Source organism: Hippopotamus amphibius, chromosome 8, assembly GCF_030028045.1.
Source record: "Hippopotamus amphibius kiboko isolate mHipAmp2 chromosome 8, mHipAmp2.hap2, whole genome shotgun sequence".
In the NCBI taxonomy this organism is placed as follows: domain Eukaryota; kingdom Metazoa; phylum Chordata; class Mammalia; order Artiodactyla; family Hippopotamidae; genus Hippopotamus; species Hippopotamus amphibius.
The window spans coordinates 57,940,192-57,958,362 of NC_080193.1; the positions used below are offsets into that span (position 1 = coordinate 57,940,192).

The 18,171-nt window shown below is 32.8% G+C and overlaps 1 protein-coding gene across 1 annotated transcript in view; it reads right to left on the reverse strand.

The window, feature by feature from the left end:
- Positions 1-1,641: 1,641 nt before the first annotated feature.
- LRP1B (LDL receptor related protein 1B) overlaps positions 1,642-18,171 on the reverse strand; it is a 1,778,947-nt gene continuing 1,762,417 nt past the window's right edge. The window contains exons 88-92 of the mRNA XM_057745031.1: positions 15,034-15,110; positions 7,310-7,400; positions 6,236-6,380; positions 3,231-3,329; positions 1,642-1,782 (exon numbers count right to left, since the gene is read on the reverse strand). Coding sequence (XP_057601014.1) covers positions 1,642-1,782; positions 3,231-3,329; positions 6,236-6,380; positions 7,310-7,400; positions 15,034-15,110 — 553 coding nt within the window. The remainder of the gene's footprint in view (positions 1,783-3,230; positions 3,330-6,235; positions 6,381-7,309; positions 7,401-15,033; positions 15,111-18,171) is intronic.

The window sequence follows — 18,171 nt, forward strand, 5'->3', positions numbered from 1 at the left end:
AAATACTGTTCAATTTAAAAAATGTACTTAAACAAGAACCTGGAAAAGTTTATGATATGCATAACATTGTCCAAGCAAAATTGCACTAGTATTACATAAATCAATAGTTTATAAAGGCCTCCATATGGCAAAGTTTAGAAATAGGTAGTATGCATGCACATAGTACAACAAAAAGTCTCTTTATAAAACAGCAGTTTTTTTTTTTTTTTAATGCTTGTACAAAGGGATAAAGAGCAACCACAAACATATTTCATCTGTTAATACATTATGACAGCTAAAAGTCAGTCATGTCTATCAGAGGAACAAAAAGCCCTCCATACCTTGTGAATAAATCTTTTGTGCCTTTAAAGATATTTGTATAAAAATGCTATACTTTTTTATACAGCTTAAATAAATCATACTTGTTTCAACTGAAATTTGAAAATAAACAGACAAGTGAATGGGGTCCATGTGTTTTGCATAACCAGAAGAAATCGGAGTACCAGAGTCACTGGTCAGCGTGTATACTCTCCACCTTTGATTACGGGCAGATAATTGTTTTTGCGTAACTTGGAAAGTCCTTTAAGAATATATTTTGGACAGGGCAAATAATAGATTACTTATATTGTATATTGAAAATATTTACCAATTACTCTATACCATGATGGCTGCCTTGCCTCTTCCTTTTGACCTTGCAAAGAGAATGCATTCACATAATTGAAATTATGTTATCAATTTGTGTGCTTATATAGTATTCTTTATTGTTCTGTATATTAAGGGGTTGGGTTAATCGTCCACAAAATGTGCGTGACTGGGAAGAAATTCCTAGGATGTGAGTGCCCAATGCCCTGTTGTGCCCTAGGCTCGCTATTTACGTCAGGACTGAGGGAAAACAAAATGTCTTATCCCATAGCAAGTGTGGTCTTTCCGCTTTTGATTATATTTTTGCTATGTTCTACTACCTAAATATAACTATTGTTTATAGGGTGTATAGTTTTAGTATATCACAGTAGTGTCCACTAAATTTTGGAAAACATAGTCATATGTGTCCAAGCAAATTATTAATTTTATAAATTTTTAAAGTCTTTGTGTCAGAATTCTCATCTATCACTTGGCAGCAGCCTAAGACTAATTTCAAAGCTGGTGGTGCTGAACTTGTGAGGGCTATATATTTTCAGCAGTCTGAATCAGTCTTAATGGGCACAAAGAAGAGAGTGGACCATTCAATCATTCTTCGTCAGTTTAAACAGAAAATTAAATGGTATTGTATTACGGCTTTCAGACCATCTAATGAAAAAGTGCAGAGATTCTCTTTGTTGATTAAGTAGAACCAAGAAAGTTCATATAAAATAGATTGCTCATATTCACACTACAAAGGAATATGTTGTTTTTAATTTTAGCAAATTCAAAGGTGTGTCTTAGCAGCAGCATTGTTGTAAATTGTACTGTAGTGCAGTTCTTTTTCATAAAAATACCATACAAATGGTCAATCAATAGTCATCAGCAAAAAAATAAAACCCAGAAAACTCAGAATACAATTGACCAGAAAAAAGATAAAGGAAGAGGTAATGCTGATGCCAAAACAAGTATAATACTGTTGGAACATACAAAAGTAATCCTTATATTTTTTACATTTATACAGCATATAAAAGGTATAGCTGATTATGCCACTGTCTCTCTTATCCCAATTTCTATTTTCTTTGGAAGCAGTTCTTTTCTTTCATCAACACTTCCTAAGGAGTTTCGACAGTTCTGCCCATCCATATACAATTTCGCATATACCGGATTGGAGTAATTTGTTGGCTGAAGGAGAAAAACAAATATGGTTTTATTATCTGTTTTGATCACATTAATTTGTTATTTTCTATGATGTCTATCGTTTAATGTTAACAACATTTATATGCATTGCATTTAACTTACTAAATAGTAAGTTTACAAATGTAATTTAAATTCTGTTTATAGGCTTTCGTCGACTTTAGCATGGTTTTAGATAAAAACATAATTGTATGTTTTTCAGGTAACTTGTGAACTTAAGGGGAGCTTTGACATAATATTGAAAGCCTGAAGAAATCTTCATGAAAACTATATTCACTGCGACTTTATTTACAAGCACAAAACATTAAACCAAATTGTCTTATTTCCAGTCCATATGTTTTCTGCCCTTATTGCTATTGCAGTGGCATGAAAGATATGTTTATAGAAAGTCATCTAATTGCTTGGTGCTTATACTTTTTCAATATGAAATTTAAAAAATTAAAAAAGGAAAATGAAAGTAAACTACATTAGTTGTGTAAACTTTAAAAAATAAAGACAATATTTTTGCTTCAAACTATATGTACTTATTATTGGACTTTCGGATTCTTCTAAAGAATTGTAAAGGACATAGTCATCTTAAGTTACATAGATACTTTATAGCACTGTGAGGTAGAATTGAGACAGGCAGAAATGATCTCTTTCAGTTGAAAAACATATACCATGTTTATTATTGTAAAAGTTGCCACTTAACGGGAGATTGTTACCTAGTTTGTTTGTTTTTTTAATTTTGTCTTTCCAAAACAGAACGTTAAATCTTAGTCATAACAAAGAAATATTATATTTTTTGAACCATGCAAATGAGACAAGCATGATAAAAAATGAGAATGAAAAGCAGTTGATGGGACAGAGGTACAAGGGTGAGAACACTCAACCCTAGGAATCTTGATACCTGTCTTTAATCCCTCTTCTGTCTAATAAGAACATGTAACTTTAGACAAAGCACCTTTCTCTAGAAACGAGTTACTTTAAATGTTTTTAAGAATGGTTTCATACACCATTTCTAATTTCTCCATATGATGCCACATTTTGTATTCTATTTTTATTTCAAAAGGACATTGCATTTGTATACACTAAACAAAGCATCTTAATGGGAAATCAACAAAGCCAAACATAAATTTAAATTTAAACTATTTAGTTTAAATTTCTGGCTAGAGATTCCTATTCTAACAATAGCAAATGTTCATGTTTATTGTTAAGGAGATTTAACACGTTCAAATTTAGAAGAGACATTTCTACTGAATAGCTTGCCGAAAATGATAACATTGTCATGTGTAATCTTGCATAAGCAGGATTCACAAGCCCCCAATTTTAATGTTTTGAAATCTTTTGTTAGTTAAAAATCATTAAAGATAAGCCCTTATCTAAGTCTAGTAGTCATCTTTGATTGTGAGGAGTTCTGTGATGGAATGGATATGGAATAATGAATTTTCTCTCACCCCAGCAGTTAGTGGTCCTTTCAAATCAGAGTTTAGGTAGATGGGCGGCGCTGTGTGTGGAAGCTTGAAAGCACTGGACCCTCCCCCTATATACCTGGCCTGTGTAAACAGAGAATTTTAGTTTCTGATGGATATCAGAATATCAAAATATCATGGAACTGTTTTCATTGACATAAACTCATGTTAAGTCATAAAAATAACATAAAATATATTATTCAGCCCTGGGGCATCAACAGTGTGTTCATGGTACTTTCAATAATTTATGAAATAACCATTAATATTAGATCTGTGATTCATAGTAGACATTTCTCTTAGTCTAGATTACTTATAGACATACCTTGCACCTAGAAACCTCTACTCATTTCCATTTATTTAACTTCATTCTCTTCCTCCCGCCCCCACCCAAAGCATATCTTTGCTAACAGCCCTATGAAAAATGCATCAGCCTCCCTCACTTAAGGTTTGTCACTTTGAAAAGTTCTGATAGGAGCCTATTCTAGACACTCAAATATTTATCTGACTGGTTCTAATTAAAGTTTCATGACCTCTATATTTTTAGAATATACAAATCAAATTTAAAATTTGACATAGCAAAACAAATTATCTGTTTTGGGGGAAATCTGACTCCCTAGTTTAAAGCAAATTAATTAGTAATCAGATTGGCTCACTAAACTCTGCAAGAGCAATGACTTTAGACTTTCTTGGGTGTAAGGGCGGAATAAGTCACTCTGGTACACTCGTATTCATGATAGAATAGTTGTTAGTGACCAAAAAGGGAATAAAAAAGCTAGCTGAAAAGTTGAAGAATATTAAAGTGTTAATGAACATACATATTTTTCAAAATCGTAACTATCAACTCTTAACAATGAATGATCATGAAGTTTGGGACAAGGGCAAAAGTCCCAGGAAAAAGATTTTAATTATAAAATCAGGTCAATATTGCCTCTATTTTCCCCCACAAAGGTCTCATTTAGGAGATATTAAAAACAATCTAAGTAAGGATTGAGATAAATTTGTGTATAAAACCAGTAGATACTATTTCCCCTTTTTTGAACACTTCAAACTATTCTGTGATTGCCTCTATAGACAAATCATTTTTTAATAAAATTTATTAATTATTTCAATTATTCTGATTTTAAGGTACCATTGAAGGAGAAATTTTATCCATTTTGAAAATAATGAAAATATTCTACAAAAATCTTTGTTATGTGTAATGTAATTTGTATTTGATCACATCATGAATGTATCAAACCATTGTAACAAGTGAATACTCTATGAAAAACACTTCATCATTAAGGTTGCTTTGGTGTGGCCATCTGCTTTTCAAAATTGTCTATACCTATAAATGTATTTTCTGCAGTTACTTCTTAGGCGACAATTCATATTTACATTTCAAACATCAGGAGCCAACTAGAATCAGCCATCTAGCCCACATTTAATGTAATTTTGGTCAATCAGTCAGAAAATTGGTAAATAAATATTTATTGAATGTTAGTTGCTAAATGCATTAAACATATATTTGAGGGGCACTGAAGCATAGTTTTATCTTCCTAGAGTAAATATTAAAAAATTAAATGGAACATTAAAAAGCTATTCCCTTTAAGTGTCCAAAATTGGCTTAATTCTATTACTAGAAATAAAATGATGGGGAAAATAAGAACTCTCCTCCCCATAAAAAGTATATAAGGTATATCCTCATTAGTTCATATTATATTTACAGACACTGTATTTTATTTCTACCAAAAAATTCATAGAATATGAGATTTCTATTCTTTAAGATGTCTTTCTCATTTATAGATAAATTATCAGACAACAATATGCACAGTATGTATAGATTTCAATTTCAAGTGAAAACACTGAAACTTAAGTTACCAGGATTTATTTCACAAACAACTTCAGATGTAGGAGTTAGTAACCGAATTAATAATTTATAGTAAGTAAAAAATTATTTCTAATGAGGAAAAAAATTATAAGTACCTTCTGATAGGGTAACATTTTATCCACACAATAATGATTAATTTCTTTTCATAGAAATGAATACTTCTTCAATTTCAGACCACCAATTTTAGGCTTAGGAAGTCTGGCCATGGGTTCAGAACTAGATTGAATACACGGGACCTATTCAGTTTCTTTGAGAACAGCTTTCGCTATGAGTGCAAAGCCATGTGGTCATTGTGATTATTTAACATAAAGGTGAATTTTAGACAAAATACCTTTAATATATCAGAATATAAATAACCATTTAATGAATGAACAAATAATCTAAGAAAAATCATCCCATACTAGCAAATTAACGCTCTTAATTCATGGTAAAATATTCTATAATTATCATGCAAAATATTTCGATAATACAGTGAAGTGAGTCTTTGCAAGTTTATCTAGATAGTTGTATCATTTATCTATTTCTTATAAAAGCTTCCAAAATGAGAATTCAGTAATATGAACTAATAGAAACTAAAAATAGCCTGTGGATTTTTAGGCTATATATATCAATGATATATCTCAAATCAATAAGAAGGGAATATTATAGCAGGTAGAAAAATATCATTTAAAAGTGATTTGATTACAAACAAATCCAAGGATACAGCTTAGTGGACTCTTCAGTGAAACGTTATTGGAAATAAAGTACTTATTTTGACAATGAAAAACGGTACTCTTTTTTTTTTTTATTAAAAATAAATCAGTAATTTTACACCAGGCTGTATACTCAGGTGTGCCAGCACCTCAACACATTTGAATAAGATATTATTTTAAATAAGCTATGTTTATAAACTAAGTGAATAAATAAATGCTATTTTCCAAAACATATTACATTAACTTCATGCTTCAGGTGAATGCAGTCCACAATTTTATTTTTTCTTTAGCACAGACTGTAATATTCAATGCATCCTAAAGTTCTTTAAGCTAACTTCAGACAAAAGAAAGAGTGATGAAATTCACAATAATTTTATAGAGCAATGACTCAAGAATGTTAATGCTCACAGTCCATCGTCTTAAGACTTTACCTTTGCTGGATCTACCATAAAGCCAGGATCTAAAAGACCTCCATCGCTGTGATCATGGTCCACCTCATACATGTTATATGATGGATTGCCAATTTCTACATTTATTCCTCCATTGATAATGGGTTGTCTTCTTATAGTTTTTGTCCTAGAATAAGTGAGCATTGTGTGAGTTGTCTAAATATCACAATGTGGCACATGAAACTGTCATATTTGTAGATTTAATGACTTACTTTAATGTAACTGATGAAACATTCATAAATAAAATACACTGAAAATAAATGACATTCACAGAGGAACAAAAAAATTCTTAATGCTATACATTGTTTTCACAAATTATTTAGATTTAACAATAAAAAATGCACTTGGAACATATTCCTTGTAAATAGCTAAATACCACATTAGTTGAAACTGAATATTCACTAATCAATTGCCCTTTAAAATTCTACTTTTTCCCTTTTGCTCCTGGAAAACATCTATAAAAAACACTGATAAAGAAACTTTCAATCCTTAAGTCATGTAGCTAAAATCCTTTTTTACATAATTCAAAAACCAACTCACAAACTCTAGGTTCCAGGTAATAACCCCATAGAAAACTCACTCCTTATAGATCTTTAACTGCATATTCATATAAATTGAAATAATGATACTTCTAGTAATATATGAAGTCAACAAATATGTAATTTGTGAATGAGATGCACAATTTGTGACATACAGTACATAGTCATCATTTTACTGACATTACTAATCTTACACATTAATATTATAAAACGCTCATTAGAGACTCTTGCTGTTTCAAGAAAATATTACCCCAAATGTAAAATTCTATTGAATGTTTAAAAGCTCCCTTGTCATTTTTGTTGGAATATATAAATGCAGCCATTCCATCAATATAACATGAAGGAAAAATTGTCTGAATTAAAATCACTTAAAATGAAATAGAGAGAGAAGATGGTTCAAAAAATGTAGAATTCTGCAGTTGGAATACATAAATCATACTTTCAGAAATTTTTTAAAAATCACCGTTTCTGTAACTATTTGTGTAATTTACTGTTAGTCTGGAACATTGCATCTTACCTTCTTTTTCTTTTACAAAGCACTAAACCAATTACTAAGGTGGTTATCAAAGTCACCAAGAGGACGAGAGGCACAATGATGGCTATGCTTCCTGAAAAAGAAATGAATGAAGAGATGAACACACAAATAAAATGAAGTCAAGACTGATGTAACTGAACACTTTATTACACCAAATCATTTGACCATTGATTTAATAAAAATAAAGCTTAGGCCAAATGTCTATATTCCTAGTTCATAACTACGTTACTGGAAAATCACTTTCTTATTAAATACTTGATCTGTTGGAAATGTTTCTTTAGAGAACTTTCATTTATACGTTACAATTAAATACCTTGAGGTAAGAAATACTGACTTCTTTGTCAGTCTGAGTCTGATTCTCACCAGACACGTTTATTTGCAATGATGTAAATAAATAAACTGTGACAACACACATTTCCGCGATTTCCCTGGCCATATTTCCAGCCTTAGATTTTTCCTTTGGCTATAAATACTCTCTGGCCATGAGTACATGCGGCAAGTTAGATGGCAGCCTGGTAAAACCAAAGGGGCAACAGTGTTGGATTTGGATGGACATAGGCTTAAATATCAGTTTCACAATTTATCTGAAGTGCAACCTTGGAAAAGTTATTTAAAATTTGAGGGTCGTGCTCTTCACCAATTAAAATAGAGACATGAAGACCTACCACACAGGACTCTTCACTTGATTCATCAAAATAAGGGGACAAAGTGGATTCCCTTTTTCAAATTCCAGTGCCAGGATAATTTCAGCAAACCATATCTAGGGGGTTGGATTATGTTGTAAATGTCCACTTTCACTTTTTTCATGCATTTATAAGAATGATCGTAGGTTATATCCCTCATCTTCAAAATGGAATAAAAGATCTATGGAATAGATTTTCAAAAGTGGTCATAGAAAGTGGGTCTTAGTTTTTATGCATCTGAGCATAGGAGAGAAGTAAAACTGAGAAGAACCTCTGCCCTGCTCTCCATTGCTAGGTTGGCAATAAGAGCAATCTTTTTTTTTTTTTCCTAAAGAAGAAGGAGACAATACCCCTTTATTCATGATGCGATCCACAGTAAGATACGCCTAGGGTCATGTCACTTATGTGGGAAGAAAACTGAATGCAAGGGTTGCCTAATGACAGGAGAGAGTTAAGTAGCTCTATTACGTACCCAATGCTCACATTTCCAACAGACAAATATCTACTGCCCATAAGACAAAATCTTTGTCTATTTGGAATAAGCATCTGGTTGATTCTGTCAAGTCAGCTTAATCACTGGCAAAACTGAGACACAAAGCAACACCCAAACCAATTGAAATCTAATGTGAGGATGTGGAATGGATCCGAAATAAAACATTGAGTTATTAAATATATGAATTTTCCTCTGCATATACATGTACACGTAAAATACTGTGCTAGAAATTAATGGTAATATTAAGCACAATAAACAGCTGCTTAGGAACTTTAAAATAGAAATATAGATCAGTTTTAACAGCTCTAGCCACAAGTTATCTGTGTGAGGTAGTAATATATTGGAGGTCATTTACCAAATTACCAAAAACTCTTTATTAAGGAAATGTCATATATAAGATAACCTTTCAATTTGGAACTTCAAAAATAACTTGACTAAAAATGGTACTGATGAACTCAGTGACAAGAACAAGGAAGCAGATACAGAGAATGGACTGGAGAACTCGAGGTATGGGAGGGGGCGGGGGGTGAAGGGGAAACTGAGAAGAAGCGAGAGAGTAGCACAGACATATATATACTACCAACTGTAAAATAGTCAGTGGGAAGTTGTTGTATAACAAAGGGAGTCCAACTCAAGGATGGAAGATGCCTTAGAGGACTGGGGCAGGGAGGGTGGGGGGGACTCGAGGGGGGGGCGTCAAGGAAGGGAGGGAATATGGGGATATGTGTATAAAAACAGTTGATTGAACCTGGTGTACCCCCCAAAAAAAATAATAATAAAAAAAAAAACAAATGGTAAAAAAAAAAAAAAATAAAATAAAATAAAATAATAACCAAATAACTCTCTCTTCCATGCAAGAAAAAATATGGTTTGCCTTCTTTAGTCAGTTTCTGAAATATAAAACTGATTTTATTTTTTTCACGTTTTTACCAGGACTATATGATTTAGTGAGTTTGATATTACATTACCTCCTTGGTTTTGGGAAAGTGAACTTTATATGAATGTGTAATTTATTAGTAATTAATGGAAGTGGAGAATCTGGCACCTTGGATAGTAATTAACATTTGTTCACAAATTTTAAATACCAGTGAACAGCTTGGTTTCTTCATAAACTGACTTCAACGGATTGATCACGACTTTATAAATATCCTCACTTCATCATTTATATTTTTTTCTGCTAAAATTTGTGGTAAATTTGTAAGTTTAAAATACATACCAATGCTGATTTTAAGGTTTATGAAGTTACCTTTCCCTCAAAGCAACAATAAATTATTTAAAAAATTTGATTTTATTTGTTCTACATAGTTCTTTTATTCTTATTAGGTAGAAATGATGTTAATTATGCATGCTAGAAAACAAAGAACTTCGTTTTTCTTTTTCTCTTCCTCATGACAGATGGCAGTTCCAGTCCCTTACATTACAGCACTCTGTTGAAGAGCCTAGCATTCTTCTATGTTTATATACCCTGTCAAGGTAACTGCAATAATGCTCAGTATAGCCAATAAATAATGCAGGATAGCAATTTGGCAAGTTTTTCTTTATTTTTTGTAAAATAGTTTATATTCATGGAAACAACTGGCAACTATGTATATTTTTAGAATATAGAATAGATATTTATCAAAATAAGTATTTTTCCAAGCAGTATATATGGCAGTAAATATCATATTGTAACATATAACAACCAAGGTCTATTGCAGGTGATTTTTTTTATAGTATATTGTTGGTGGACTGTTCTAAACAGATTAAAAAAGAAAAAAGCACACTCTGAACTTGCTATTGGGTGGAGAGAAAATCTCAACAACCTTCTCACAGAAAATAGGGCCAGTCTTTCTTTACAACATTATTCTGAAGCCTCATTATATAACACTTTTCCATTTGAAAGAACTATATTATCAAATAGTTGAGAAGAGACCCCTTCAATGGGAGAGGCCGTACAGCATCACAATTGAGATAACAGATTCTGGAGCCAGGCTACCTCTGTAAATCTCAGCTCACTAGCAACATATGCTTGGGCACATTTTTAATCTTTGTCTGAGTTTACCCATTTATAAAATGAGCACTATCGTTAATATATACCTCACAGTAATGTAAATGGAATTGTCTATTACACAGAAAGTGCCAACACATGTTTATTAACTAATTCAAAATACATAGTGCCATATCACACTGGGCATGCCTCTATTTTACACTTTTCACAATACAGTGTAAAGATTGGTTTATTTGCAACGTGAGGGCATAAACTATCTATCTTTGTTTTGCAGATAGCACAGCGCCGAGGATATCATAGGGACTATACGTTCGTTCTCATTTAGCAAATATATCTTAAGTGTTGCTATGTCCCACATACTCAGCATCAACTCTGCTTTGCATTGGGGATAGAAACGTCTCTCCTTTCATGTTGTTTGACTATATTAGAAGATGACAAACATGTGGGTTTACTTAGCACAGTGACAGGCACTACCCTAGTGAAAGTATGTGTTGCTCTGAAAACATAGAGGAGTAGTATCCAACCAGAACTGGGATAGAGGAGGAGGACTGCTATGTCTCTGAGACCTTTGGGATGAGGAGAAAAGATTAAGGAACAACATTCTGACTGGGGAGTCGAGTGGAGGGTGGTGGAAGGAGATGTGGTTGTAGAGGACAACAAAGGGAATGTTAGGGAGGGCTGTGTAAACCACACAAATGATTTTTTACTATTAATTTGTACTATTAAAAAACAGGATGATGTTGAAGGAAATTTAGGAAGTAATACCTGTTGAATATATTGTCTAATTTAACTTAAAAAAGAAGGAAGGTTAAGAGTGACACTTAAGTGTTGCTTGGATAACCAGGTAGATTTTATAGCTATCTGTATAGACAGGAAGGCAAAACAAGGTGAATAAAACTGGCTGGTTAAGTGAGAGAAGGGGATGAGATCATTTGGGGAAACACTGAGCTTCAGATTCCTGTAGAATAGAGATATAAATATATAGATATAGACAGAGATGACATTGATATGGATATAGCAATTGTGCACTGCCTATCTTATTCATTGACTCATCCCTTGGGATCTAGACATTACTTGACACTTAGTAGAGGCTCAATAAATACTTGCTTTTGGAGAATTAGGACAGAGGCATTATTTTGTTCCATTTTTCTCTATATATTTGCAATTTATAATCATATTTATAATTCCCTGGTATAACATAATTGATTTTTTTTCTGTTATACAACATGATGGTATAAAAGGGATAAGGATAAAGTAGGAACATAGAAGAGATGAATAACCCCCTGACAGAGATCACATATCTGTTATTACTACAGTAAAATACAGCAGTACTACATTACTGCCCCACAAATGCTGAATACATTTTTATCCTCCTTAATTTTAGCAGATATGAATCGCATAATCCAAACACTGAGCATCCATTAAACTTTTGGTAAATCTAACATAAAAGTATATAATAAATATTTAATCATCCTTAGTTTAGGTTTAAAACTCTTCCAAATAACTTCAGAAAGTCAGACTAGATTTTTCAAGTGGAAACTAAGCAGAAAGTTCTAGGAAAACAGATCTGCTTAATTCCACAGGCTGATCTTTAGATACTTCAAAGAGCAAGGGCCAGAAAACGTCAGTATGACTACTCAGAGATGATTAAGAAAGCTGTTCATCAATTAGAAAGGTAAATCCCCATGCCAGTTGACAGCAGTTAGGCTGACAGAGGCAGTATATTCCTGATTGTGCCAAGGTCCAATGATTATGGAATGCTTCACTGTAAGTGGAAATGCAGATTTGAAAACACATTCCTAAAGTATCCATCTTTTTTATTGAACTGATTACTTCTGCCCAAGTTCGGAGAACATTTGACAACCATTCAAAACCATTAGAGTTTACCTGAGAGAATAAAAATAGCCCTCCTACCCTCAGGAAGGATCAGTTTAACTACCTTTTTGCTCCTTTCAGAGTTACTGAGGCAAGTTTCTCTAAGCACAAATGTCTGATGATAAGTACCTTTTAACAGAGTCATTATTTGGTCAACTTTGCTCAAACTTGAGATAATTTGACATTTGCATAGCTAATAGCCCTTTCACTGTGCATTGATACTTCCATTAAATTTAATGACTTTAAATTGGTGATGGAAGAAAGAGCATCAGAATCTTTGGAAAAAGGGTTACAACTACTTGCACTCCTCCTTCCATGTGATAGTCCCTATTTTAGAACTGTTGCATATAGTTAGAGGCATTTTTCTTATAAGCGAGCTTGTTGCTGATGCAAATAGTTGGAGACCTCACCTTTCAATAAACACATCTGGCACAGCCCTCCTCAAAATCATCTTCCAAACACGAAACTTTCCCTTGTAGATGGACCTCATATATATAAATTGAAAATTCTATTAACATTCTACTCTGTTTCCTTCTTTCCTTTCAGAGATTTTTATCAATATTTAAAATTGCTTTGACTCTCTAAAATACTAAGTTTTTAATTTATCTTAGATAATTGAGAAGTTACCATAAAAGAAAGGCTAAAGTACCATGTCTTCATTAATTCTCAACTTATTACTTCAGTATGTTCTACAGGTTGGTGACTCAAATGCATTTTTTCATTAAAAAATGCTCTTAATGATAGTTGAGTTCACAAAATCATATAAATTAGTATTCCTCTAGAATCGTTCGTAATAATGTTAGTACGATCCTGGAAACTGAGAGAAGAGGATTTTTTTTTTCTTTTGCTCTTCTTTTGCCATATCAAATTAGGCAAGTTATATTTTTCTGCCTCTATTATATTGTAATGAACCAATTCCTCAAATCCTAGTGCCCGATTCCTACAACTATGTGTCCATAACTTTGCTAAGATCTTCTCCCTTCCCTTCCTAAAGACAACACACAAATTCTAAGGTAATTCCAAATTCTCCATGACCAGAATCACATATCTCACTTAGAAATGCAAATACTCATTTCTAAGGTTATTTACTCTATACCTATTTGCCATTATTCAAAGATGGTCATCCGTATTAGCCCAAGTTAATCACTAAACAGTGGAACTTTGGACAATGTCACTTAAAGAATTTCAAGCAATGATAAATTATTTGGGGACATGCACAGCAAACAAGTAGATCAGTAAACACTGGGAGCCTACGTCTAAGGTACAAAAATCATGTACTTCTGATTTTGATAATCTTTCTTTTTTCACAAATTTCGTAGTACTTTTTGGTTTGTTTTCTTGTATGTGCTCTCACCAGCAGTGAAGGACTAGAGAAAAATTGATACACAAGCATTCATAAATCAGAGATATTATCTTTTCTCTTCAAGAATATACTTGCCCACTTGATAGTTAGTATAGATTTCTCAAAACTTTTCCACTTATTAGTGATAATATGTGTGAACTGGGAAATTTTGTGTCAGGCTTTTGTTTTGAAAATCTTTATAAAATCATTTAAAATTGTTGGAAGACACACACACACACACACACAAAATATTGATGTGGATGAATTTTCATGTCAGGGACCTGTCCCAAGACTACAGCTACACATACACATACACACACACACACACACACACACACACACACCCTTGTAAAATGTTGAACTGTATTTTAATATACTTCAAAACCAGTACTTTAAAGATAAGGAAGCAATAAATCAATGATGATCCTTATTAAAATTTGCTTGTTAACATACTTTATTGCTTTGAGACCAACCATCATATTTATTTTTCCACAACACACTGAAATGCACTTCAAGAAAAATATACTTTACTCTAATTAAAACATGAAATTATTTTTCTTCCTGAAGCATTCTCACATCCATTGTGACATCTGCAGCCTTTGCAGCTGCCCCACATTTCCTAAGAAAAGCTTATGCTAGGTTTGCAGACGTGTGTTCTGAAAACTGCCAAAGTTTGAGATGAACCTTCACAGCCTAAAAGAGCACATAATGCTGGATCCTGTCACCAGGTGAGAGGTCAGTGCTTCATCTGTCAAAACACACCTGGATTGAAGTGGATCTCTTGAAAAATTCCATGAAAGCTATTTTCCTAGACTCAATTCCCTCAATAATGATGTAAAAAGAAAACAATGGGACTTCTCTGGTTGCGCAGTGGTTAAGAATCCACCTGCCAATGCAGGGGACACAGCTTCGATCCCTGGTCCGGGAAGATCCCACATGCTGCAGAGCCCATGCTCCACAACTACTGAGCCCACATACCACTACTACTGAAGCCCACATGCCTAGAGCCCCTGCTTCGCAATAAGAGAAGCCACCACAATGAGAAGCCTGTGCGCTGCAACAAAGGGTAGTCCCCGCTCCTTGCAACTAGAGAAAGTCTGAGTGTAGCAACGAAGACATAACGCAGCCAATAAGTTAATTAATTAATTAATTAATTAAAAACTAAATGACAAACCTTGCCAGTGGGAAATATAAACTGTAAAAAAAAAAAAGAAAGAAGAAAGAAAGAAAGAAAGAAAGAAAGAAAAAGAAAGAAAGAAAGAAAGAAAGAAAACAATGATTTCTATACTATGTGGAACACCCAAAATATTAATCTGAGGAACTTACTTGTGCTGATATGATCAGACTTGCTGCTTTTTGGGGCTGGCCTCTCACACTGTGTGCCTGACCAGTTGGTGGAGCATCTAGAAAGATAAAAACAACAACAAAAAATCAGTGAGTAGCAAAACTCACAACTCTGCTAATGTAGTAACTTTAACCAAATGAAGGAAGAGCCAGCTATCACAGATTCATGAATTTTAGATAGAGATTTCTGCTAATTTCCTGCGTATTGTCAGTATGCTGAGGGTAACTTCAATTGGACTTCACGTGTTAAAATACTTTCTAAAATTTAGGTTTATCGTCTTTTTTCTTTATTCTATGTTAAGCTTAAAATTGGCATATTTTATAACAAAACTGAAATTTTAATTAAGAATTGAGATTTGAGAAGCACTGAAAATTATACCACTATAAAAACTGAGTTTGCCTGTCAAGCAAATCCTTCTTTATTAAGTTTCTGTGATTTATTTTTTCTGGTTCTAAATTCAAAGTGGAACTAACTACCAAACAGCAAATGGTAATCTGTCTCAGTTCAAACTGCAGAATTTTTACTCCTTTAATCAGAGAGAGGGAAATACAGTGCTTTCCATTAAAATCATACTTCTATTACCATGAAATCAAGAGAATATGCCCAAGTTTTCATTAGGAGAAATTGTCTTTCTCACATAGGAACCATGACTTTACGATGGGAAGTCTAGCAGAGGATTAAAATAATAGATGTGATTAAAATCCTTCATTTAAACATAAATCACAACCATATAATTAGTTGGTTGCATCAAAATAAATGCTGGAATGGTTTTAGCTATGTTTGAACAATGTTACTGGCTAACACAAGATGCCTCTGTGCATCTGTCAGAGGAAATCCATAGAGAAACCATTTAATTGGCTTCAGTTCTTATTTAAAATGACTGTCAAATACCACCATATCATGAATAGCTGAACACAATGAAAGAACAGCTTCCAGCACCATTCCAAGTAGATATCTTTGGGCATGGTGGCCAAACTAAATAACTGCAATTTCTAAGTCTCTGCCAGTTCTGTCATAGCTAATTCAGACAGCTGACGCTGTTTTGGAATTAGGCTTCTGTGATGCCATGTGAATTATTTGTAGTATTTGTGAAAACAGTGTTGGGTGTACACATAAACACATGGGCATAACACATAAAATCACAATACTGACAAACTCAAATTATGAAAAAAAATTTGTTTCATAAAAAGCATATATTAACTTCAGCATAATTGACAATAATGTTAACTATTCAAGAATATAGCTCTTTGATTAATAATGATATTATAAATATGAGTGTGGAGCATGATTTCAATGAAAATTAATATCATTATATTATTATTAAGTCATCATTCATGCATTATCCTGATTTTTTATTCAGATCCTTTATACAAAGCTTACATCTATATTTTCTATACATCACATTTATTATGTACCATACTACAAGTAAATCATTAAAACAGATAAATACATTTTAAGGCCAGGTCTGTCACTCTGTCTATATTACTGAAGTGAGGTAATGAAATGAGCATATTTCAAATAATTATAATAAAGTGAACAACCGATAAAATCATTGATTTTAAAAAATCATTTCTCTTCTTCCTTAGTTGTGGTTTTGCGGATGAATGATCTAGAAAATTGCTTCAGTTCCTCACAGTTTCTAATTCTTGATGCAGTCCAAAGATAATTCAAAATAAGATGTTTAGGGAGATTTTGTAAACATGTCATTAGAATGAATTCTAGTCATTGCAAAATTCTTTTTGTTTTATGTAGCTTTACATTTGCTAAATCTTTCTAATTGACCACTGAGGATATTTTAAATGCTCCAATGAAAAATAATACTGAGTGCTTGGTAAATTTATGATATAACTGATGTGTACAGAGCTATTTTGTGCAATTACATTGAAATATTGATTAAAATATCAAAATTTGCTCTTTACATTACCTCCTTTGATTAAAAAACAATAACAGCAACCTAAATCAGGATTCATGTCAAATAAGAGAAATGATCAGAGGTACATTTTGTTATGTTACTAGAGAGAAGAACCTCTGGGGCTCATCATTACACTGAAATGCTTGGAAGTCAGGAAATAGAATTGCTCAGGAGTTGGAGGAGTTAATGCTAATTGATTAGATGTTCTGACACAAGCATTATGTGTTTTAAGTATTTTAGGATGTTATTAAAAATATGCCTTTAGAACTCCAGAAGGGCAGAAAGAGATTTTTAAACAAAGAAGATAAAGATACTGTGATTTTTATTCCAAACTTTGAAATTATTTAAGTAGGACAGGTGGTATTTATTAACAGTATTGACTAGTTTTCTGTTTTATCCATAGATTGGAAACCAGTATTTATATTAGATAAAATATATCACTTGCTAGGAGTCATGATGCTCCTCTCTTTTGTACTGTGGAAGCACACTTAAATTCTTTATTTTCAGGGAATATTTTGTTTATTACATACTGGAATTAACTCTCAAAAACTCTGCTGGAGAAATAATTAATTTTAACAGTTCTACATCTTAATCAGCTGATGATCACCTTGCCATTTTCCCTATACTCCTTATAAAATAATGTTTTATGGCCACAGATAAAATATGTTCCACTTGTCTACATTTGTTCCGGTCTTAAAAAAAAAAAAAAACTCTTTTGAGATATTAAGTCAAATAGAAGTCATTATTCTTGTTGCCTACCCTACAAAATTACAACTTAAGGCATTTGCTGCTCCACAAGTTCTTCCTCCAATGGTTGATTTAAGATCAAGTATTTTTACTGTCTTTATAGAAATTCATAAATCTTCCTTCTCTGAGTAGACTACAATGATCAAAGCCATTAATGGCAGATCACTTAAGAATTGAAATATGTGTGAATCATCAAAATTTCCTGTTGAATTCCCCACTGAATTATCTGCATAATCATGATGACTCTAATAATTTCTGGTACCTGTCTCTTTGTCATTGTTCCTCAAGAAGAATCCCTAGTCCATGCCCTAGTCATGTTTAATCTGTACTGTTGCAATCTACTGCTCCCTGCTATTCATCCTTGGACCATTATCTTTGAGTTAGTCCTAATGGCCCTCCCAGGGAATCTTATTTTTTTTTTCTTACCATCACAAACATCTATTTATCATTCCTTTTAAAT